General features: G+C 45.2%; 1 protein-coding gene across 3 annotated transcripts in view; it reads left to right on the top strand.

Moving 5' to 3' along the window:
• The window catches only part of CUNH15orf39 (chromosome unknown C15orf39 homolog), a 51,429-nt gene extending 27,889 nt beyond the window's left edge, over nt 1-23,540 (top strand). For 2 of the 3 annotated variants that reach the window (XM_077472604.1, XM_077472605.1), the window contains exon 3: nt 18,932-23,540. In XM_077472604.1, the coding sequence (XP_077328730.1) occupies nt 18,932-19,443 (512 nt within the window). In that variant the 3' untranslated portion in view covers nt 19,444-23,540. Of the gene's footprint in view, nt 1-13,127; nt 13,162-18,931 lie in introns of all 3 variants that reach the window. The other variant, XM_077472606.1, reaches the window with a different exon arrangement.
• The last annotated feature ends 982 nt before the right edge of the window (nt 23,541-24,522 follow it).

Below are 24,522 nucleotides of genomic sequence, written 5' to 3'. Positions count from 1 at the left end.
AATCTAAGGGGTCCACGAGAACGGGACACCACGTGAAAGTTCACGTAAACAGGCACTATTCGTGCCCGGCCTATTGAGGGTGGAAGGTCGAAGCTGAGAACCTGAGCCATGAGCCCAGTACCACGACAGGCGTGTAAAACTTCACTGAGGCACATCAGTATAACAAGATCTTAATACAGAGCACACATCAGATCCTCCATGAGGGGAGCGACGGTCCGCATGGGCAAATAGCTCCATACCAGCCCAGTCTCCCCCCTCCGCAGAGGAGACATTAGTCCGTGAGACACCTCACGGGAAGGGAGCAAACATTTTCAACATATGTTATCCACATACCCCAACAGGGGGCCCCGAGATCAATCCGTGTAATAATACTGAGAGCATGTTAGGGTGAAACTATCCGGTGTATAAGAAACCGTGAGTAGATAACTAAGGAAGCCCACGTGGATAGTGGCAAGGGACCGTGGACCCAGCCGGTCCATCCGTCGCCCCTCCATCCATATCCAGGTGGGCCATTATCGCTAAACATCTAGAGAGTAGACCTGTACAGTAAAGTATATTAGAAACTCAGCATTTACATAACTAGATCAAGCATTAGCAACCTGCTGTTTCATTGCCTCTCCTGAACCCCAGCCAGTTACAATACACTAGCAAAGGGCAGGGAGAAGGTCCGTCATTTTGGTGCACCAGCTGTATTGAGGCATTAGTGTATGCAGCCGACCACCCCGTCTCCCATTGTGGCATAAGCAACAGAATATATGGAGGAACAAGTAAGATGAGAGGAGGGGAGAAACAACAAAAAAGAAAAACTTCCCCAAAAAAGAAAAAATGCGGCCTGTCCAGGAGACAAGAGTTGGGTATAATACTGAGGTGGTGCTAGTCATACAGTGAGCATTGAGATGAGTCCAAAGGGTTTCTTGGAGTTACTTTAATCTTCCGGAGAGGTAGGGTGATGTGGGCCAGGATCAACAGAGTGCGATGCATAACTCGGATGTCTGCGGCGTTGTGGGAGAGGGTCACGTGTTTGTACCCTAGCGCGGTCATCTGGCGGGTCCAGCCAGTTAGGTACATCAGTTGGATCTTGCTCCAAAAAGCTGAAAAAGCCTGGATCAGAGAGGACAAGTTTATGCTCGGCCCTGGTCACTTTGATGCCGGAGGGGTGCCCCCAAGTGTAGGTTTCTCCGGCTTGACGTATCCGGTCTAGCAGTGGGCGGACCATTCGGCGCATGTGGAGAGTGTTGTGAAAAAGGTCTGGGTATAGGCGGATAATTGAACCATCAAAGTCTACAGAACCCAAACGCCACGCTTTGCGCATAATTTCTTCTTTAAGGGTGAAATAGTGAACCCTGCATAGGATGTCACGTGGGAGGTCACTATGTTCCCTCCTGGGCCCCCCCACCCTGTGCATCCGGTCTATCTCAATAGGGGACAAAGTCTCTCTTCCCAGGGCTAGGTTGAGGATGGCAGTGATAGATGGCTTCAAGTCCGTACCCGCCGTGGCCTCCGGTATGCCCTGTAGTCGTATATTATTCCTGCGGCTCCTATTCTCCCCGTCTTCTATGCACAGTTGATGTTGACGAATACGGTGCAGGTGTTCCTTGGAGGCCCGCTCAAGGGACGTGATGCGGGCTGCATGTCAGATTCAGTATCAGTTAGGGCAGAGATTGCGGTCTGATTGGTAGAGACCTGCTGTTGGATGGCCTGAATGTCTTTGTGGAGTGAGGACTCCATTTTAAATGCCCAGGACTCAAACTCCACTCGGAAGGCCGCTAGAAGAGTCGAGGCTTCAGATCTAGGTAATTCTCCTGACATTAAAGGGGCCATGGCGCAGGGCCTGCATCTGGAAGTGGGACAATAGAGTTGCCAGATCTGGACGCTACACTTGAAAGGTCCGAGTGCTGGGTCGGGGGGGTCATCTGATTCCTCGCCGTTGGCGGCTGAGTAGGAGGAGGAAGTTTGCTCTTCCCTGGATTACGCGCGAGTGCCATCTTGTCTCTGGGAGTGCGGGGATCGGACTGAGATGTGAGGAGCAGGTATCGCTGGATTGTGCCCTGTTGTAGATCCTCTGACTCAGTAAATCGAGAGCTGTGCGTGGACATGCTTTTCAGGGATGTGCAATGTCTGAGGTATAGCTTGTCCACTACAGGCGGTCACGGGGCTCAGCAGGACATGATCGTTCCGTTTCTCTGCAGAGTTGAACGGACGGAGACCCCAGGTGGGCACTTATCTGATTGGACTGCTTTTGTGGCTGTGTATGTAGAAATCCAGGCTCGTAGGGATGAGGGAGCTCAGGAGTGTGTGCGCATACAGAAGCCTGGGTGAACCAAGATGGCCGCCTTTCTTGGTTTCTGTAACCGTATCAGCAGCCCGCGTATTAAGGGGGGTTGATCCTTGAAGTTATCCCCGTCTATTTCTGCAGGCCGCCAGGCCAGGATTTTCAGGGGGTTAGTAAGTCTAAGATGGGGCTCAGAAGAGATGGGGATGTAGCAAGATGGCCGCCCCTCTAATTCTCTGAAGCCAGGGCCCCGGCAGCAAATACAGCCAGATAAAAGTATATGCCCCCTTAACCACTTTCAGACCGGACCATTTTGCTGGTAAATGACCAGAGGTCTTTTTACACTTTGGCACTGCGCTGCTTTAACTGGTAATTGCGCGGTCATGCAATGTTGTACCCAAACAAAATTTGCGTCCTTTTCTTCCCACAAATAGAGCTTTCTTTTGATGGTATTTGATTGCCTCTGCGATTTTTATTTTTTGCGATATAAACGTAAAAAGACCGCAAATTTTGAAAAAAAATGATATTTTCTACTTTTTGTTATTAGAAAAATCCAATAAACTCAATTTTAGTCATACATTTAGGCCAAAATGTATTCAGCCACATGTCTTTGGTAAAAAAAAAGTCAATAATTGTATATTTATTGGTTTGCGCAAAAGTTGTCACATCTACAAACTAAGGTACGTTTTCTGGAATTTACGCAGCTTTTAGTTTACGACTGTCTATCTCATTTCTTGAGGTGCTAAAATGACAGGGCAGTACAAAACCCCCCCAAATGACCCCATTTTGGAAAGTAGACCCCCTAAGGAAATTGATAAGAGGCATGTTGAGCCCATTGAATATTTTATTTTTTTGCCTCAAGCGATTGAATAATGACAAAAAAAAAATTTTTTTTTTTTTTTTACACAAAGTTGTCACTAAATGATATATTGCTCACACATGCTATGGGCGTATGTGAAATGACACCCCAAAATAAATTCTGCTGCTTCTCCTGAGTACGGGGATACCACATATGTGGGACTTTTTGGGAGCCTAGCCGCGTACAGGGCCCCGAAAACCAAGCACCGCCTTCAGGCTTTCTAAGGGCGTAAATTTTTGATTTCACGCCTCACTACCTATTACAGTTTTGAAGGCCATAAAATGCCAAGATGGCACAAAACCCCCACAAATGACCCCATTTTAGAAAGTAGACACCCCAAGCTATTTGCTGAGAGGCATGTTGAGTCCATGGAATATTTTATATTTTGCCACAAGTTGCGGGAAAATTACAAACTTTTTTTTTTTTTTTTTTTTTTTCACAAAGTTGTAACTAAATGATATATTGCTCATGCATGCCATGGGCATATGTGAAATGACACCCCAAAATAAATTCTGCTGCTTCTCCTGAGTACGGGGATACCACATATGTGGGACTTTTTGGGAGCCTAGCCGCGTACGGGGCCCCGAAAACCAAGCACCGCCTTCAGGCTTTCTAAGGGCGTAATTTTTTGAGTTCACTTCTCACTACCTATTACAGTTTTGAAGGCCATAAAATGCCAAGATGGCACAAAACCCCCACAAATGACCCCATTTTAGAAAGTAGACACCCCAAGCTATTTGCTGAGAGGCATGTTGAGTCCATGGAATATTTTATATTTTGCCACAAGTTGCGGGAAAATTACAAACTTTTTTTTTTTTTCACAAAGTTGTCACTAAATGATATATTGCTCACGCATGCCATGGGCATATGTGAAATGACACCCCAAAATAAATTCTGCTGCTTCTCCTGAGTACGGGGATACCACATATGTGGGACTTTTTGGGAGCCTAGCCGCGTACGGGGCCCCAAAAACCAAGCACCGCCTTCAGGCTTTCTAAGGGCGTTACAGTTTTGAAGGCCATAAAATGCCAAGATGGCACAAACCCCCCCCCCCAAATGACCCCATTTTAGAAAGTAGACACCCCTAAATTTAGGGGTACACTAGTGAGACTAGGTAATAAATGGCGGGTGCCCTGAAACTATAAAAAAATAACTAACCAACCAGCGTCACCTGTAACAGTTATATGGTGATCACTGGTGAAAGGGTTAACTAGGGGGCAATCAGGGGGCTTTATGCGGTAGTATATGGGGGTCCCTGGCGCTATAAAAAGCTGCGGCGAACCTAAATACCTACCTGCCTAACTAGCGTCACCTGTGACACTAATACAGCGATCAGAAAAACGATCGCTTATTAGGCTGGGTTCACACTGGAGCGATGCGGGAACGCCACGAATGCGCGGCGGGTTCCCGCATCGCATGCCTCCCGGCGGCAGTTCACACTGCCCTATGCGAACTGCTGGGAGTGTCAGTGAAATGTTAATGACACCCCCAGATCAGTTCGCATATCGCAGTGCGATCTGCAAACTTGGATCGCATGGTGTGAACACCCATGCGATCCGATTCTGCTGCGGACCAAAAAAAGGGTCCCGTGCGAGTTTGCGGCGGGTGCGGCGGGTGCGACACGAATTCAGCCATACTATCTGTATAGCTGAACTCGAATCGCACAGAGATCGGATGTGATTTGCACTGCAGTGCGGTGCGAATCACATCCGTTCTCATAAACCGCTGCAATGTGAACCCAGCCTTAGTGACACTGGCGACGGGGGGTGATCACGGGGTTAAACCTTTATTGGGGGGGTTAGGGGGGTACCTTAGAACTAAAGGGGGCTAACCCTAACTGCCCTAACAGTTATTAGTCACAAATGACACCTGCCGGGTGATCAGGGGGTTAAACCTTTATTAGGTAATAAATGGCGGGTGCCCTGAAACTATAAAAAAATAACTAACCAACCAGCGTCACCTGTAACAGTTATATGGTGATCACTGGTGAAAGGGTTAACTAGGGGGCAATCAGGGGGCTTTATGCGGTAGTATATGGGGGTCCCTAGCGCTATAAAAAGCTGCGGCGAACCTAAATACCTACCTGCCTAACTAGCGTCACCTGTGACACTAATACGGCGATCAGAAAAATGATCGCTTATTAGGCTGGGTTCACACTGGAGCGATGCGGAAACGCCGCGAATCCGCGGCGGGTTCCCGCATCGCATGCCTCCCGGCGGCAGTTCACACTGCCCTATGCGAACTGCTGGGAGTGTCAGTGAAATGTTACTGACACCCCCAGATCAGTTCGCATATCGCAGTGCGATCTGCAAACTCGGATCGCATGGTGTGAACACCCATGCGATCCGATTCTGCTGCGGGCCAAAAAAAGGGTCCCGTGCGAATTTGCGGCGGGTGCGGCGGGTGTGGCGGGTGCGGCGGGTGCGGCGAATGGCTGAACTCGAATCGCACAGAGATCGGATGTGATTTGCACTGCAGTGCGGTGCGAATCACATTCGTTCTCATAAACCGCTGCAATGTGAACCCAGCCTTAGTGACACTGGCGACGGGGGGTGATCACGGGGTTAAACCTTTATTGGGGGGGTTAGGGGGGTACATTAGAACTAAAGGGGGCTAACCCTAACTGCCCTAACAGTTATTACAGTCACAAATGACACCAATGCAAAAAAAAAAAAAAAAAAATGACATTGGTGTCACTGTGACTGGGGGGCAGGGGTAATTGGGGGGGTGATCGGGGGGTAAAGGGGGGGTGTGAGTGTGCCTGGCATGTTCTACTGTGTGTGGGATGTGTTGGTGCAACTCACTGATCCGCTCTCCTCCGTGTCGGAACGAAAAATACCGACACGGAGGAGAGAATACATCACTTCCTCTCCTGTGTTTACATTACAGGAGAGGAAGTGATGTCACCGGGGATTTCCATTCGTCGGGAGCGATCGCGAGGGGGTGGCCATGAATGAATGGCCGTCCCCTCGTCCGGGATCGCTCCCGAACGAAAACCGACCGCCGCAGGCACCGGGCGGGGGCCCGATCGGGCCCCCGACCCGCGGGAGGCAAAGCACGTACATGTACGTGCTTATGCCTGCCCGTGCCATTCTGCCGACGTACATCGGCGTGAGGCGGTCGGCAAGTGGTTAATAACCCCTTTGGGGGTCTCTGGTGATCAGGCTAGAGTGCTCCTGGGGGTGGATGGGGACGGATTGAGCCCAGGGAAGGCAGCGAGGCCACCGAATGTACCAAGATGGCCGCCGTCTCTTACCAGGACCCTTCTGGATGATCCCAGGGCGACTCAGGGGTGACTTTGTGCCGCAGGTGGCAGGCTGGATGTTCCTGGCAACCTGCATGTGGAGAAAACTGCCCCTGGGCTTTGCAGTCCACCGGATCTCGGCCTCCGGGTGGAGCAAGATGGCCGCCGCTCCTCGTTGCAGGTCGAAGCCTTGGACCGTCCTGCCGGGAGGCCGGATCCCTGTGAACGGCGAGCCCACACTAATTGTATGCCCCAGCTCCTCCTGATGTGCCCAGGGCCTCCGGTGGGGTCCGTTCCGCTCCGTTGGACGGGAAGGCTCTGGGTGTGCGCTCTAATAGCCAGAGCTCACCCCAGGCACATCCACTCGGGTCTCCAGCCACTCCCTCCCCCAATGGCTTGGATAATTTAAAATGGGGCAGTAATATTTATCCACAATATCTCCCAGGATATATCTATACACCAAAGAGCTGATCATTGACCTCTCTACAATGTAGTAGACAGGCGGACTCCTACTGGAGCTCTTGGTATTGTGAGAAGGTGTCCTGTGTTTATATTTATGATAATGTATAATCTACTGTGTAAAGCTCAGTAATAAGTCTGACCTGTAGTGAAATCCTGATTAATCACAACAATGGCCTGGTGGGCGCAGACTTACATCAGCTGCGTTTAAAGGATTAGTTAATCAGCTCATGTAAATTTTATGTTTCTGGTTACACGTGTATTGTTAGAGTAATATGAGCAGGGGGGGGGGACCTCCTCTTCAACCATTTATAAGACTGTATTCTTGTTCTAATAAACCGTTCATGTTCAGCAACCAAACGAGTATTGTCTTGTTTGTTGTTATCAGCGGTGAGAATTATTGATATATACCACTTCCTCCCAGTCTGATTATAGATGACGAAAGCACTCAAGTGGAGTGTGGAACGTTTTGTTACATTCCCCTTTCACACATGCTGTCCGTTTGTCCTTTTTTTCATCTATCCGTTAACTGCTGAAAAACTTACATCAATGCTTCTCTATGGAAAAAATTTAAATGGATGATCATCTATTTACATCCGCATCCATCACCTGTTTTTTGAAACTGATCAAATCTCTAGTTTTCTTCTGTTAAAAAAAACAGATCGGACGTAAAACGGATGTAAACTGACAAATGGTTTTGACGTGATTGAACTGATGAAATGATCGGTCTGCATGTGTGAAAGGGGCCTAAGACTTAAAATTAAGACACTCTGTAGTGTACTTTTAGGAAAAGACTTAAAGCGGAGGTCCACCCTAAAGTGGACCTTCCGCTCATTGGAATCCTCCCCCCCTCCGGCGCCACAATTGGCACCTTTCAGGGGGGAGGGGGGCGCAGGTACCTGTACAGTACAGGTATCTGCACCCACTTCCGGCGTAGATTCTGCAGAAGGTACGCCCCTTTCCACAGAATCTACACCCCTTTCCGAAAGTCCCCCCCTGCCTGCTGGGAAACACACGGATCCCAGAGACAGCGGGGACCATCCTTATTGCGCAGCGCGACTCGCGCACGCGCAGTAGGGAACCGGGAAATGAAGCCGAAAGGCTCCACTTCCTGATTCCCATACCCAAGATGGCGGCGGCAGAACCCGAGAGACGATCGAGAGATCGGCTTCGGGTGCCGACATCGCGGGCGCGCTGGGCGGGTAAGTGTCATTATTTTAAAAGTCAGCAGCTGCAGTATTTGTAGCTGCTGGCTTTAAAAAAAAAAAAAAAAAAACGGCGGAACTCCCGGCGGACTCCCGCTTTAAAGCGGGGGTTCCACCGCCGTTTATTTTATTTTTTTTCCTCCTAATTGCAATAATTATGTTTTCTAATTATGTCACTTACTTTTATTTTTTCCAAAGGTGTCTTGCTGCCGTTTTTCTGTCATAGAAAGCATTTATAAAAATGTCTCCTGACGTTTTCCATTTTGCCTGTGGGCATGTGAAGCCCACAGGTATTTGTCTTCTGGGACACTGTGCTGCTAATGTCCCAGCATGCACCGCCCGTATAATCTCGGATCTCCTGGGCGCCGCACAGACTCCTGGGAAATTGAAAAAATTATCCCAGGAGCCTGTGCGGCCGACAGGAAGAGCTGACCTGCCGATGAAGCCCCGCCCATATCCGCAGCAGCACCGCCCCTTTCTGGAATCTCCAGGAGAAGGAGATTTAAAATAAGAAAAAAAGAGCACAAGACAGCAGCAAGGTAAGGGGGATATCCAGCGATTAGGAAACCAGATCATCACATAGGCATAGGAGTAGGAATTCGGGTGGAGCTCCGCTTTAAGTCTAGTAGACACTAATCCAACATCGGTAAAGCGATCTCCCTCACTGAACTGTTGTGTTCTGAAAGAGGGACGGCCCCTCTGCCAAAACACTTCAGCCAGCGCACTCAGCCATTGGCTGAAAGCGCTGATCAGGAGCTGGTTGGGTGCTGGTTTTTCAGCATTTACGTCCGACAGGAGCCGCCCGAATGGACATTCGGCCCATGTGTACAGGGCTCTACCTGTACAATCCTTTTCTTGGAGTACAGTACAGGTCACAGAACCCTTCCCCCTCTGTCATTTTATGATCTAATGATTTCAGGGAGTCGGAGATGTTTACCATGGATGCTGCTTTTTTTTTGTATCCAATCATCTGAAGGTAGCTGTATACAACCCATGTTTAGCCTAGGTTCACATTTCTAGCAATATTTGAGAGATCAAATGGCAGCCTATTAGAGGCAAAGGAACTGTTCCAATCGGTGCAACACCAATTTTGTGGCGCCGCACCGATTTGCAAAAGTAGTTCCTGCACTACTTTTGCCGATTTCAGGTGCAACTTCAATAGACATCTGTGTGGCTTCATACACAAATGTCTATCAAGTAGCACCTAAAATTATGCTGACCTTGCTACTTTGAAATCGCACTACTTCAAGTGAAGTGGGTGCGATTTCAAAGTAGCATCAATACGAACCAGGACTAAAAAATAAGATAGATTGTGTCCTGTACTCCACTCCCAAGAACAGGATGTACAGGTAAGTCAAAAACCGTGTTTCCCCCAAAATAAGCCCAGGTCTTAATATTCATCTCGGCAACAACACACAGTAGGGCTTATTTTCAGGGAGGTCTTACCATGCAATGTGCTGTCTTCTCCCCCCCTCTCTCTGCCTGCCTGACAGGAATCCCCAGTGTGAACTGAGTTAAAATGCTTGTGAAATCCTATAATCCACTCTATTACAGTAGTATATAATGTACAATGTGTGTGTTTCTGTAATATAATTGTGCCTAATACCTTCGTTATAGGACCGATATGCGCTTCTGTGACCCACTGGAACTCTCTTCCCTGCATTTATATTACAGAAACACAGTGTACATTATATACTACTGTAATAGATAGGATTAAAGTATTTTAAATTGTGGGCGGCACAGTGGTGTAGTGGTTAGCACTCTCACCTAGCAGTAAGAAGGGTCACTGGTTCAAATCCCAACCACGACACTACCTGCCTGGAGTTTGCATGTTCTCCCTGTGCCTGCGTGGGTTTCCTCCGGGTACTCCGGTTTCCTCCCACTATCCAAAGACATGCAGGTAGGTAAATTGGCTTCTGTTCAAAATTGGCCCTAGGATATGAATGGGGACCTTGGATTGTGGGCTCCTTGAGGGTAGGGACCAACATGAGTGTGCAATGTACAGGGATAGGGACAATTGTAGACACTCACTCAGGTTGAACTGGATGGACTGGTGTCTTTATTCAACCTAACTAACTATGAAACTATGATTAAAGGCTTTTACAAGCATTTTAAACTAGGGCATATTTTTGGGGTATATTGCAGCCCTCCTTAAAAAAAATAAAAAAAATAATGCTAGGTCTTATTTTCAGGGAAACGTAGTATACCGTATATACTCGAGTATAGGCCGACCCGAATATAAGCCGAGGCCCCCAATTTACCCCCAAAAAAACTGGCAAACTTATTGACTCGTGTATAAGCCGAGGGTGAGACATGCCTGTCCATCCCTGTGTGTGTGTCCGTCCATCCCTGTGTGTCCGTCCATCCCTGTGTGTCCGTCCATCCCTGTGTGTCCGTCCATCCATCCCTGTGTGTGTGTGTGTCCATCCATCCATCCATCCCTGTGTGTGTGTGTCTCCATCCATCCATCCATCCATCCATCCCTGTGTGTGTGTGTCTCCATCCATCCATCCATCCATCCATCCCTGTGTGTGTGTGTCTCCATCCATCCATCCATCCCTGTGTGTGTGTGTCTCCATCCATCCATCCATCCATCCCTGTGTGTGTCTCCATCCGTGTGTGTGTGTGTGTGTGTGTGTGTGTGTGTGTGTGTGTGTGTGTGTGTGTGTGTGTCCAGCCTACCTTTGTCCTGAGCCTCCGTCCCGTGCCTTGCCTCCTTGCCTCCGTCCCGTGCCGTGCCTTGCCTTGCCTTGCCCCCGTCCCGTGCCGTCCCGTGCCCTCTTCGTCGGCGGCCATTGTAAAGTTCAAAAGCTGCGCCGCCGCCTTCGCCTGTGATAGGCGGAACACTGAATTTCCCAGCAGCCTGTGTTCCGCCTATCACAGACGTCGTATCATCCTCGTCGGTAGTACGAGGATGATACGACGTCCGTGATAGGCGGAACACAGGCTGCTGGGAAATTCAGTGTTCCGCCTATCACAGGCGAAGGCGGAGCCGGAGGCGCGGCTTTTGAATAGAATGGCCGCTGTCTGTCTGCTCGACACGCTGATCGAGCGGGCAGACAGCGATGACTCGAGTATAAGCCGAGGGGGGCACTTTCAGCCTCAAAAAAGAGGCTGAAAATCTCGGCTTATACTCGAGTATATACGGTACTCTTTCTGGCATCATACAAGTACACTCTTTTAAGTTTGTGTCTCTACAGGATAAGGATGCAAGCTTTAAGCCAGGCATGTCCAAAGTCCGGCCCGCGGGCCAATCGCGTCCCGTTTTGAACGGCCCGCCTGGTAATCTAAACATGTATATCTTTTGTGGCACCCGACGATCTCCCAGCGCCGGGGCCACAAAAGATATAGTCTGGCTGCATTGGAGATAGGAGGCTGTACGAGCGCTGTGCACACAGGAGTATTTCCTGTTTACACTGCAGCCTCTGTAATAGGAAGTCCCATCTCCGCCATTGGACGACTGTTCTGTCCATCAAAGGAGGCGGGACTTTCTCTTAAAGAGGCCGCTGTGAAAACAGGAGATTCTCCTGTTCTTTGGCGCTCGTCCAGCCCCCTCCATGTCCCCTCCAAGGCTGCACTGATGGCAATGGTAAGTACATTCCTGGCTAATAGTGAGTGAAATCCTGGCAATGGTGGCTGCATTCCTGGCAATAGTGAGTGAAATCCTGGCAATGGTGGCTGCATTCCTGGCAATAGTGAGTGAAATCCTGGCTAATGGTGGCTGCATTCCTGGCTAATGGTGGCTGCATTCCTGGCTAATGGTGGCTGCATTCCTGGCTAATGGTGGCTGCATTCCTGGCGAATAGTGAGTGAAATCCTGGCTAATAGTGAGTGAAATCCTGGCAATGGTGGCTGCAGTCCTGGCTAATGGTGGGTGCATTCCTGGCTAATGGTGGGTGCATTCCTGGCTAATGGTGGGTGCATTCCTGACTAATGGTGGGTGCATTCCTGGCTAATGGTGGGAGCGCAGATGGGCACTGACCCTTATTTTGCTTCAGAGTTTTTTATTTAAAATTTTAAGTTTTTTTTTTCCTGAAACTTCCCTCTTATTCGCCAATAAATACGGTATATCCAAATAACACACCCGAGCTCATCTCTTCAACACACACAGCCACAAAGGCAAGAGAATTCTTGTTGGGCCGTGTATTAGTGTTCGAATGAACACACTTAGACCGATTTTTAATGGTTCAAAGAATGTCAGGCAAAATGGTCGGCCCTCGTGCATGTTCACTTCATCAAATCTGGCCCTCTTTGAAAAAAGTTTGGACACCCCTGCACTAAGCACACAGTTTAATTTTTTTTTTAAGTATATTTGAATCACAGTTGTAGTTGTGTGCTAAGCCATTGTTTAGATTTTTTTTTTTTGCTGTGAATTGAACCTATTTAGGCCAAATGTGTAAGCATATGGTTTTTCTTTATGGTGTTTTTTTTTTTTTTTTTTTTATCACCATCACAAAATTTTCTGTGATGAAACTGTTTTAAAGTACAGACAAAGCTCGTATGGTGCATTCCTGTGACCCGTTTTCACCCGACAGCGGCTAAAGCCCACTATTGGCTGACGTCACGAGACGGTCCAGGTTTAGTGAAAGATTGAGACCATATGTTCAGGAGCCTGGACCGGCACCTGGCTCAGCCTCTCGGCAATCGCCCCTTCCACAGCTCTGTGATCCAGTGAGGGAAGGGGGGGGGGGCAAAGCAGAGAGCTGGAGGTTGACAGTCTCAGCTCCCTGCTCAGAGCAGCTGGACGAATTGAGCAATCAGCGCTGTTAATCACTCAGTTCTCAGCCTTAGGGAGGATGGGGGAGAGAGATGCGGCATTGCATCAATGCTGCATCCACCTAGGTAAGTATGATTTAAAAAAAAAAAGAAAAAAAAGCCTCATCTCTCTTTTAATACTGCCACAAATCACTACTGGTCTCAGACTGTTGCTACATAACATACGCAGACTTTGCTTGATGGCTTTTGGTGAGGGTCACACACCTTCAATGTTGGGTAGTAGTGGACAAGTTATAGAATTGAATTTAACCTTTTTATCTGGCTCCTTTTCTTTTACTGTGGGCTCTTATCTATATACTTTGTATCTTTCAGGTTCCTGCACACAGTCTGGGCTGCATACACACAAGTACGTATGTGATCTTTGCTAATCACATGACCCAGGAGTGTGCTACAGTGTGTGTGTATGTATGTATGGTATGCATGCTTACCTGTGTGTATGAATCTATAAGTATGTCTGCTTCTCACATGTGCCTGAATGATGCTACATGAATGCTAATATGAGCTAAAGTAGGATCCAGGTTCATCAGTAATATAATAGCAGTTGATCTGTCTTTACACACAGGATACAGCAGCCCACAGCAACCAGTGAAAATTTAATATTCTGTACCTGACTAAGATGTAATCACTTGTTTCAAGTTACATTTGACCTGACATCATAAAGAAATCCTTTATTGCAAATATATGAATTTCAGGGTTAACCAGAAAAGGTCTGTGTCTACATTTAAAAAAAAATTTTAATATGCAAATATCACTTTGGATCAGAAAAGTCAATGGTTAAGCAATGGAGGGAGCTCTCCGACAATGGCTAGTGAAGCTTGTAGTGGTGCTATCACCCTTAGACTTTGTGCTCCCTCCTCTACCATGCAGTCGCCGCTGGCTGACACAGGGAGCTGGATCATGTGCCCGGACCTAAGTTGCCTGAAAATAGGTAAATATATTGTGAGTATAGAAAAGAATTGCTCCCCATTAAAATCTAATTTTGTTGCTTCGCAACCTGAAATGAAGACGCACAATTTTTTATTTTATCTAGCTGTGTTTACTCAGGACAGCTTATAACATCCAAGTGAAAGATATAACACCAACATGTCAGCAAAAAATTCAAAAACCGAATCACTGAGTTGGAAAAAAAATCCCTGTCTTCTGGGACACACACAGGTCCCAGAAGTTGGTGGGACCATTCAGAAAGCGCAGCGTAACTCCTGCATGCACAGTAGGAAAGCAGCTCTGAAGCCTGAAGGCTTTACTGCCGGTTTCCCTTACTTGCAATGCCAGCTCCTACACGCAAAGCTGATTAAAGAATCGACTTGGGTTGCCGACATCGTGGAATCCCCAGTCAGGTAAGTGTCCTTGCGTTAAAAGTCAGAAGCTACAGTATTTGTAGCTGCTGAATCTTATTTTTTTCCAGACTGGAGCTCCTCTTTAAGCTAAGGTTAGCAGATATTCACTGTATGTGTATATGTATAGTAATATCCATGAACCTTTGTTGTATAATAGTGTTGTAACAAGACATACAAACTGTATTAGGTGTGCTTAGTGCAGAAACCCATCTTGTATTGGCATACTTAAAGGAGTTGTAAGGGCAGAAGGTTTTTTTTTTTATCTTCATGCATACTATGCATGAAGATAAAAAACCTTCTGTGTTTAGCAGCCTCCCCAGCACCCCCCAAATTTCTTACCTGAGCCCCATATCTTTCCAGTGATGTCCATAAGTGTCTTAGCGGTCCAGGACTCTCCCTCCTGATTGGCTGTGACACAGCGGCACCATTGGCTCTGCAGCTGTCAATCAAGGTCAGTTAGCCAATCAGAGGCAAGAGGATCCAGCATTGTCGGCAGCCGAGGCCAATCGATCTCTCGGCTGCTGCTGCCGCCGCCATTCTAGGTAAAGGAATCGGGAAGGGAAGCGTTGCAGCTTCACTTCCCGGTTCCCTACTGCGCATGTGCGAGTCGCGCAGCGCAATAGGAATGGTCTGCGCTGTCTCTGGGACCCGTGTGTGTCCCAGCAGACAGCGTGCCGGGACAGGAAGAGTCCTAAACTCCCATGTCTAGACTCCCTTTAGGGTGCAACCCCACTTTAATAAGGCTCTCAGAACACTTATTTGGAGGCAGTTCCCTTTCAAACAACCTGCATATAATTCAGGAAGTTTAGGTAGCATTACCGGCACATGTGCCAAATTCAGATAGTTCTACTGCCACTTTAACTGCTTGCTGACCGCCTCACGCCGATATACGTCGGCAGAAGGGCTCGTACAGGCAGAATCACGTACCTGTATGTTGCCCTTTAAGAGGCAGCTAGCGAGCACGCGCGGCAAGCTCCATGAGTCGGGTCGTGGGTCCCGTGGACTTTATCGCCGTGGGGACACCCATGATTGCCTCACGGGGAGGAAGAACGGGGAAATGCTAATGTAAACAAGCATCTCCCTGTTCTGCCTAGTGACAGTATATCACTGATCTCTGCTCCCTGTAATCAGGAGCAGAGATCAGTGACGTGCCACATGTAGCCACACCCCCCACAGTTAGAAACTCGCCCTAGGACACAACCCCTACACTGCCCCCTAGTGGTTAACCCCTTCACTGCCAGTGTCATTTACACAGGAATCGTGTATTTGTATAGCACTGATTGCTGTATGACAAATGGTCCTAAAATGTGTCAAAAATGCTAGTAAAAAAAAAAAAAAAAAAAAAAATTTATAAAAATGCCATAAAACTATCCCCTATTTTGTAAAAGCTACAACTTTTGTGCAAATCAATCAATAAACGCTTATTGCGATTTTTTTTCTTTTACTAAAAATATGTAGAAGAATACGTATCGGCCTAAACTGAGGGAAAAAAACGTTTTTTTTTATATATTTTGGGGGATATTTATGATGGCAAAATGTAAAAAAATGTGTTTTTTTTTTTTTTTTTTAAATTGTCGCTCTTTTTTTATTTATAGAGCAAAAAATAAAAACCGCATGGGTGATCAAATACCACCAAAAGAAAGCTCTATTTGTGGGAAAAAAAGGACGCCAATTTTGTTTGGGAGCCACGTTGCACCACCACGCAATTATCAGTTAAATCGGCACAGTGCCAAATCGTAAAAAGTGCTCTGGTCAGGAAGGGGGTAAATTCTTCCGGGGATGAAGTGGTTAAGAACTTGTCCTTTTGGCAGCAACAGATTCCTAAAGAACTGCCACCAGTTTGCAGAATAGTAAATTGGTGGTAATTAAGGCCAGTTCCCAGCTGGTGTACAGAGGCGTGGGGTGTGGCTGTGCTGGGAAGCTGTCATGAATGTGCACTGTCAATCAAGAATATGTCAGACCTGAGGATGAATAGTCGCTGCTCCTCATCGGGCTCCGACCACCCCTACTACAAAACTCCTCTGCCATGTCGCTGTCAGTGAAATGGGCATAGAGGCTAGGGACGGGGTGCACCGAGGAAGAAGAGAGGACTCCAATGATATAAATGACAAAAAAAACATGTAATAAACACAAACTGCCAAGCAGCAGGAAATTGGAAGTGGAGAAAAAGAAAAGAGCAGTATATATAAGAGGCACCTGTGCAAGGCAGAGAGGCAGCCATGAAGAGTGGGGATTGAGGTCAGCAAAGCAGCAGCACAGTATTATAACTAGCAGGGCAGAAAACTGATAAGAGTGATGCAAAGCAGGGCATAGAAAGCCTAATAATACAGTAAGACATTCTAGAAAAGTGGCAGCAAAGGGTCACATTACTCAAACAGGTGAGGAAAATGACTTCAACAGTCAGTCCCATCTGCTTTTAGAGCAGAAGGACAACTGGCAGTATTGATATTCGCCTTACCAAGTGATTTAACAGATTGTTGGGCTTTTTTTTTTTTTTTCTAACATTGATTTTGACAACAGCAGTTTTGACACCTTACAACTGCTCACCTGAATAATCCCATTATTGCTGAAATATCTGGTTGCTGTGATTTACTGTACTGTCCATCAATGCTTATTGTCTGTGTATATGTAATATATAGAGGTTTTGTTACAGCATAATATTAACAGCATTATGAATGAATGAATGGCAAAGCTTATACACATTAACAGCCTTTCAATTTGAATGTTTGTGAGAAAATAATGTACAAATGTAAAATAGGTGTAGCGTTCTAGCAGTTCTGATAAAAGTTGCATACAAGTCATTATTACCTCCCTAGTGTCATGGTTTGTTTATCCATATTCCATAGGTGCAATAGGAACCTGAATCGCCAGCCAATAATTGTATTGTGACTTGCTTAATGTCTGCCAGCTAAAACCCTTGAGGCGACGCAAAATACATAGTGGCATTGTTCTCCTTACTGTGAATTCTGAATTCACTTGTCTATTTTCTACATAAAAGATTTCTTGCTAGTGGTAGTAGATATTGAGTACATGCATTTAAAGGTAACTTTGCCCTTGACCCAAGGCACTCGAGGCCGATTTAAAAATGTGATTAGCAGAATAGAGCAACTGTTTGTCATTCATTCCTTTCTCCCTGTTTTTGTTTATTTGTATTTATACCTTTTTTGCCAAAAAAAGACAAAAAAACCCCCACAGCATTAGCCAGCAATTGATTCGCCAAACCATTATATATATATATATATATATATAATGCAATTTTTTACAGCAAGATTCCCCCCCCCCCAACAGCCCAAACCAGTGGTGCAGTGTGTGCCTCCTGCAGCTTGTCCATCAGTATCAAGCTGAAAGTTGTAAACTTTGCATGGAACCGTATGCTGAATCCTTGGGAAGAAAGTTTTTTCTGCTGTAAAAGGATGCACATTGAGTTAATGGTTTGATTGCACTATTGCGGTCTTGCTGTAGGCTCAGTTCACACGGTCGCGACCTGGGACCCGACTTGAGACCCCAAGTCGCATTACATGTGAAATCCCATGTTATTCAATAGAGAACTGTCACTTCAAGGTAAAATTCTCCTAAACCGCACACGTTTAGGAGATGTTTCCACTATTCCCTATAGGTAAGACTAGAATAAGGCTTACTATAGGTAAAAGTGATAATCGGGGGTATACAACCACTTTAATTTGCTCAACTAAAGTCGTCCAATTTTAGAAAAGGTTCCTGTACTACTTCAAAGTGACTTCTATCCAACTTGTGCCCATAGACTTTAATGGTAGTCACCTCCAAGTCAGATCCTCCTCCTAATTGATGTGATTTGGATCCTTCATTACAGGAAAATTACCCAGGCATTCCCTGAAGTTGCTTCAAGTCTGTGACTGTCACGTCGTGGCCATGTGAATTGGGCCTTCTAGAAAGTAGATTATTTTTAAAGGACACTTTTTCTGTTTCTGAGAGCTGTGGTATGTTTGTTGAAGTATGGAGGTTGCCAATTTTCAAATGGTTCCTCACCTAATAAATTGACTAATACAGACCAGTTTGTTAACTGTGTCTGCCCTTACCATAGATAGATAGATAACATGCTGAGGAGGAAGGAGCTCACAATCTGCTCATACTTTTTCCATATGTGTCTGAATGGAGTCTCTGTCAATAGGGTACATAGGGTGTTATTCCGAAACTCCACTGGACTACGTTTTGATCCCAACAGTATTTAGAGGAGGTCTTTATTTTTTTCAGTGAATTGTACTCTTTTTTTTTCTAGCGACCAGTATTTCTTCTCTGCTTTTCTAAAACTGCATCATACCAGACTATTAAAGAGGAAGTGTTTGAGTTGGGGGTTTTCTTTCTATGATTTTTTGGCTATGTGGCACAAGTTCCGTCAGCTTCTCTATACCATGGTGATGAGCACCAGGTAGAGTGAGAGACTAGATACGTTGTAAATACTATTGGCATACATTACAAATGTTTTACTTATGTTATTCTAATTGTCTGAACTTCAAATGGTACACTCTAAGAACTTGATATAGTGTAGCATGTGTGCTTTGTTGGACTATGTCAGCATAACACAGGCAGATGTCCAAGGAACTACTCTTTATATTGGACTCATTGTTGTTCTGGATGTATATTATACTATATTGTGTGTAAATATAAATAAGATTCTTAAAAAAAGGAGCATGCTTCCCCTTTAATTGTCACTTACCATGTTTTTGTTTGCTATTTCCTGTCAGTGGTCTCGTGGTGGTCTCTCTTTTATTAAAAAGTGTTTGTATAATTCTCTCTCAACAGATAATTGCTCCAGAAAAGACTCTGAAAAATTGGAAACCCAAGCACCCAGTCCATCAAAAGAGTCAGAGACTGTATCGCCTAGGAAAGGCAAGGCTTCCCTGATAATGAGACTACAGCAAGTCTATAAGTCCCCAGGGAGCCGTGTGTATAAGGCCTTACAGCGGAGGCCTCTTGAGAAGAGAGGTACAGAGAAGCTACAGGCAAAAAAAGTGTGCCGTAAAAAAAGCTACAGAGACCGAACACTAATGACTTATAAACGGAGAAGAAGGGTTCGGTCCAAGTGCGGCAAAAGTAAAGTTTTTCCAGATTTAGTGGGAAAACGCATTCTGCATTTGTTTGACGATGGCGAGCGTGAAACTTGGTTCCCAGGTAAAGTCCTACGCGTGCATCGGCATTTCCGTAATCCACGAGACACGCAGTATGAGATTTGGTATGATGCTGAACCTGACACTCGCTATTTCTTAGAATTACTACAGGACTATGAAAAAGGATGGCTAAAACTGGACAGTTAATTCACCAATCACACACCAACCAGGCAGGCCTGGAGCACAGTGATTGGCTTGAACTATTTTGATTGAAGTTTCTATTTCTTAATTGTGGGGACAAATATGTGATTTCTGAAAGAAGTCCAGCAGTCTTCCAATTTTTTTTACAGTTTTTATAAATTTTTATTCGTTTTAACATGTTCTTTTTTTAATTCAGGTATCGGCAATGTATTGTGATAGTAAATATTGGAGAACAAGTTTCTCTTTAATATAAAAAGTGCCTTAAATATTTCTTGTATTTGTGTATATATATATATTATTTAAGGTTATTTTGTGTGTAAAGTTAAAAATGTGAATAATGCCAGCAATCGTGAAATAAATCCTTGCTGTATTGTAACACAACTGTTAGTACATCAGGAAGCCCTGGGCTGCTTTTAGATCTTTAAACTGATGTCTTTAGCTGTACACAAGCTTGTGGTTGCAAGACAGCCAATGTGCTCTAGTAAATGCCTTATTGTACCACTGCTCCATGCATAGACACCACTGGAAATGGACATAAAAATATGGTCTTATGTGGTCACTATTCTTTGTGAGCCAAACTGAAGTAGATCACACTCGCTTATATGCAGCTTTTGGACGCATTGAGATCTAAGCAGAGGCAGCATAGCTATGTATCTTTATTGGTAAAGACAGTCTAGGTCTTCCTGATGTACGAACAGCAGCTTTTAGGAGTACAGCTACCTTTTTAACATCTATTCTTGCTTTGGTGGACATGGTATGGGTGCTAAAAAAAAGTAAGAAAGGGTTCTCCCTCTAGACCAGCAGTGGTCTCCAAACTGCTGCCCCTTGTTTGCCTTTGGGTCACTATTCCATCCACTGACACCAGTAATAGGACATAATTCCTATCACTGACACCAACAATGGGGTACTATTCCTCCCACTGACACCAACAATAGGGCAGAAATGATAGGGCCCCATTATTGGTGTCAAAGGAAGGAAATGTGCCTCATCGTTGGTGTCACTGGGAGCAATGACACCAACAATGGGGCACAATTCCTTCCCTTGACACCAATGATAGGGCACTATTCCTTGCAATGACACCAAAGATGGGGCATTATTTGCTCTCACTGATGCCTGGACATTTTCTACTCCCAGTGGCCACAATCTGGCCCGCCTAAATTATAGTATAAAGGACAGAAAACTTGCCCTTGGTGTAGAAAGTTTAGAGACCCCTGCTCTAAATTACCGTATTTATCGGTGTATAACACACACCCCAAGTTTAGGAGGGTAGTTAAAAGAAAAAAACTTTTAGGGGGGAAGTTTAAGGAAAAAAACTTACATTTAAATGCCCATCAATGCAGCCTTATCAGTGTAATTTGCAGCCTTCCATTGCAGCCTTGTCCGTCACTTGCAGCCTTGCATTTAGCCTTGTCCGTCACTTGCAACCTTGCACTTAGCCTTGTCCGTCACTTGCAGCCTTGCATTTAGCCTTGTCTGTCACTTGCAACCTTGCATTTAGCCTTGTCCGTCACTTGCAACCTTGCATTTAGCCTTGTCCGTCACTTGCAACCTTGCATTTAGCCTTGTCCGTCACTTGCAACCTTGCATTTAGCCTTGTCCGTCACTTGCAACCTTGCATTTAGCCTTGTCCGTCACTTGCAGCCTTGCATTTAGCCTTGTCTGTCACTTGCAACCTTGCATTTAGCCTTGTCTGTCACTTGCAACCTTGCATTTAGCCTTGTCTGTCACTTGCAACCTTGCATTTAGCCTTGTCTGTCACTTGCAACCTTGCATTTAGCCTTGTCCGTCACTTGCAACCTTGCATTTAGCCTTGTCCGTCACTTGCAACCTTGCATTTAGCCTTGTCCGTCACTTGCAACCTTGCATTTAGCCTTGTCCGTCACTTGCAGCCTTGCATTTAGCCTTGTCAGTCATTTGCAGTCTTGTCTGCGGCTTTGACATTTAAAAATGGTGCCGCTGAGATAAAGAGCGGATGTCCTGTGTATCTCGGCGGCGCTCGGTAGTTCTCGGCGGCTTTCGCCTATTTTCGGACGTTCTCTGCTATATTTGGCCACACTCGGCCGTTCTCGGCGGCTTTCGAGCCGCAGAAAGGGCTAAAATTAGTGGGGGATCGGCGTATAACATGCACCCCAGATTTACCCCTGATTTTAGGGGGAAAAAGGTGCGCGTTATACGCCAATAAATATGGTATTTGGTTTGAAAGGGAACACAGTGCACTAATTTCTAGGGATAGCATACGTTATACCTAAAAACGGGGACAAAAAAGGAAACCAAACACAAAAGCAGTATAATATAGATAATCCACATCTTGTATCATTTGCATTCCTGGTCTAGTGACCTCATTCACGAGGTTTCCGAGAAATGATCCATTCTAAGCTTGAAACATTGTTATGCAAAGAATCACATAGTTTCTGTAAATGCTTTGTTTTTTAACCCGTAGGAGAAATGTATGCACTGTACTTGTGCTGCATCCAAGTACAGTGTTCAGTTTAGGGCCTTCTGGTTCTGTAAATAGAATTCCTGTTGAACCCTTTGTCCCATTTTTATAGAAATGCACACTGAGGTTGATTACTGGAAACTGCAGAGTGCAAAATGTGGTGCAGCTCTGCATAGAAATCAATCCGCTTCCAGGTTTTGTCAAAGCTCATCTGAACAAGCTGAAGTTAGAAGCTGATTGGCTACCACACGCAGCTGCACCAGATTTTGCACTCTCTAGTTTTAGAAAATTAACCCTATTGTATATAGCCTTGTAGTAAAGTGATTGTGAACCTCAGACATGAAATATGTACAAAGCGTATATCCCTCTATAATGTGGACTTGTCAGAATTAAGAGCACTAAGCCCTGGTTCATACCAGTGTGGCCTTGAAATCGCACTACTTCAACTCGATTCCAAAGCCATAGATTGGTGCTATTTGGACCTCTAATTTTCACTGCGGCTTGAAATTTCATTTTACAGAAGTCTATGCAAGTTACAATGAAATCGCAAAAAAGTAGTGCAGGAACCTTTTTCATAGTTGCTGTGACTTGAATCTCAACAATTCGAATGGTTCTATTGTCGCACTGGTGTAAACCAGGGCTTAGTGTCCTTTCTGTCTGCTGCTTTGTTCCTTTTATCTGCATGAATCACTTTTGGACAAGTTTTTCTGACACCAAGCGAAAAATGGTGACAGGGGAGGGGCCTCCAGCTGATTGACAGCCTCAGCTGTGTTCCTGTGTGAAGGGGGGTGTGTCCCTTCCCTCCAATGAACTCTCAGAGCTCTGTACTGAGCTCTGCAGAGAGTCCCTTCAGCTTTCAGCCCTCTTTTTTTTTTTTTTTTTCTTTTCTGAATTCTCAGACAAATGTTATAATTCAGCACTTTGAACAGATGTACAGAAGACTGCAGATAGGTGCAACTTATGTAGGAAGATTTGTTTTATCTGTGTATCAGCCGAGACCAGTCACTTCACTGGGTGCATGTAAGGGTTTACAACCACTTTAAGATCTCATGTGTATTGCTGACATGTTCCACAAAGATTTTAGAACCCATTTCAGCACCAGCTAATCTCTGTCCTGGTCTGGAGATGTACTTATCTTTTTGTACTGGTGTTGAACCCAGACAGTTTTTACATATCCCCTAGATGCTGTGTGCTAGACTTTAAATTTGCTTTAGTTTACCTTTCTTGCTGGCTTTATCCACTTTTTATCTTTATATTGCACAGGGATTTGACAGCTTGTCCACTGTTTATTTGTGGTACTGCTGCTGTCCCTGTTACTGTGGACATATGTCTTAATATTTTCTATCGTCACTGATAGATGCTTTTCTCAAAGAGATAATCCTGTTTTTGTTTTTTTGTTTTTTATAGCTTAGGATTTTCACATTTGCACTTCTTATGCCTGTATTTAGTCAAAATACTGTGTACATGTAAAAAAGGGTAGAGGATCTTATCAGATTAGCCTGTGGAATATTTATAAAACGCCTTGGACAACTTTTTTTTTTTTTTTATTGGTAACTGTTACTCCAAGAAAAGAACAAGACCTTGTGTGCAATAGTTTTAAATATGTTTTTAAATTGCTCTATACTGTGCATAAATTGACATTAAAGGGAAAATTGGTGCACGGAAACTTGTGTTTTTTTTTGTTTTTTTTGTTAATTTAACAGCAAACTCCCCTACTTCAAAATAAATGAAAAATAATTAGTGATGATCTGTTCTTTAGGTGAAGGCATATAGCATGTTGGCGTGTTTCCTGTTAGAAAATATTCACATACTGTGACTTGCATCAAATATCATCAAAAATCTAATAATAAAAGGTGTTTATTCCTAATTTTTGAGGAGTGGTTGTTGGACATGTGCAAGTGACAAACTAAACATAGATCTCTAGTCTGTAATATGTTCATCTATACTGACCACATGACACATCTCCTGAATTTCAGCTAATCCGGTCTGTAGAAAATATTATTTTTGCCTTTGCCTTTCACTTCGGATTTCTTACTTTTTTTATCTCTATTGGGAGACTTCTCCTCGCAGAACAGGAAGTACGTTTTCTGTATATTTATTGGAGAAAGTTTGAATTTCTGACTGGTTTTTAAGCCCCTTTCACACTGGGGCAGTGCGTCCGTCGGCGGTAAAGCGCCGCTATTTTTAGCGCCGGTATGCGGCCATTAGCGGGGCGGTTTTAACCCCCGCTAGCAGCCGAAAAAGGGTTAAAAACGCCCGCAAAGTGCCACTGGTATAGCCGCGCTGCCCCATTGATTTCAATGGGTAGGAGCGGTGAATAACACCACTCCTTCATCGCTCCAAAGATGCAACTAGCAAGACTTTTTTTACCGTCCTGCTAGCGCACCGCTCCAGTGTGAAAGCCCTCTGGCTTTCACACTGGAATGAAAGGGGCTGGTTTTTTCAGGCGCTACACAGGCACTATTTATAGCGTTGTAGCGCCTGAAAACCGCCTCGGTGTGAAAGGGGCCTTACTGCTGTACATGCCTTCATAAAGGGTGGATTTGTTTTAAAATGACTAATCATAATTTTTAAAGGGCAACTGTCATCTATGTCCCACAGCCGCTCCTCCTCTAACCCGCTGTTGACTCACCAACAGTCCCATTCAC

Source organism: Lithobates pipiens, unplaced genomic scaffold (assembly GCF_037356315.1).
Source record: "Lithobates pipiens isolate NorthernLeopardFrog02 unplaced genomic scaffold, aLitPip1_a1.2 Scaffold_8, whole genome shotgun sequence".
Lineage (NCBI taxonomy): Eukaryota > Metazoa > Chordata > Amphibia > Anura > Ranidae > Lithobates > Lithobates pipiens.
This window is presented reverse-complemented; position numbering and strand designations above follow the sequence as displayed.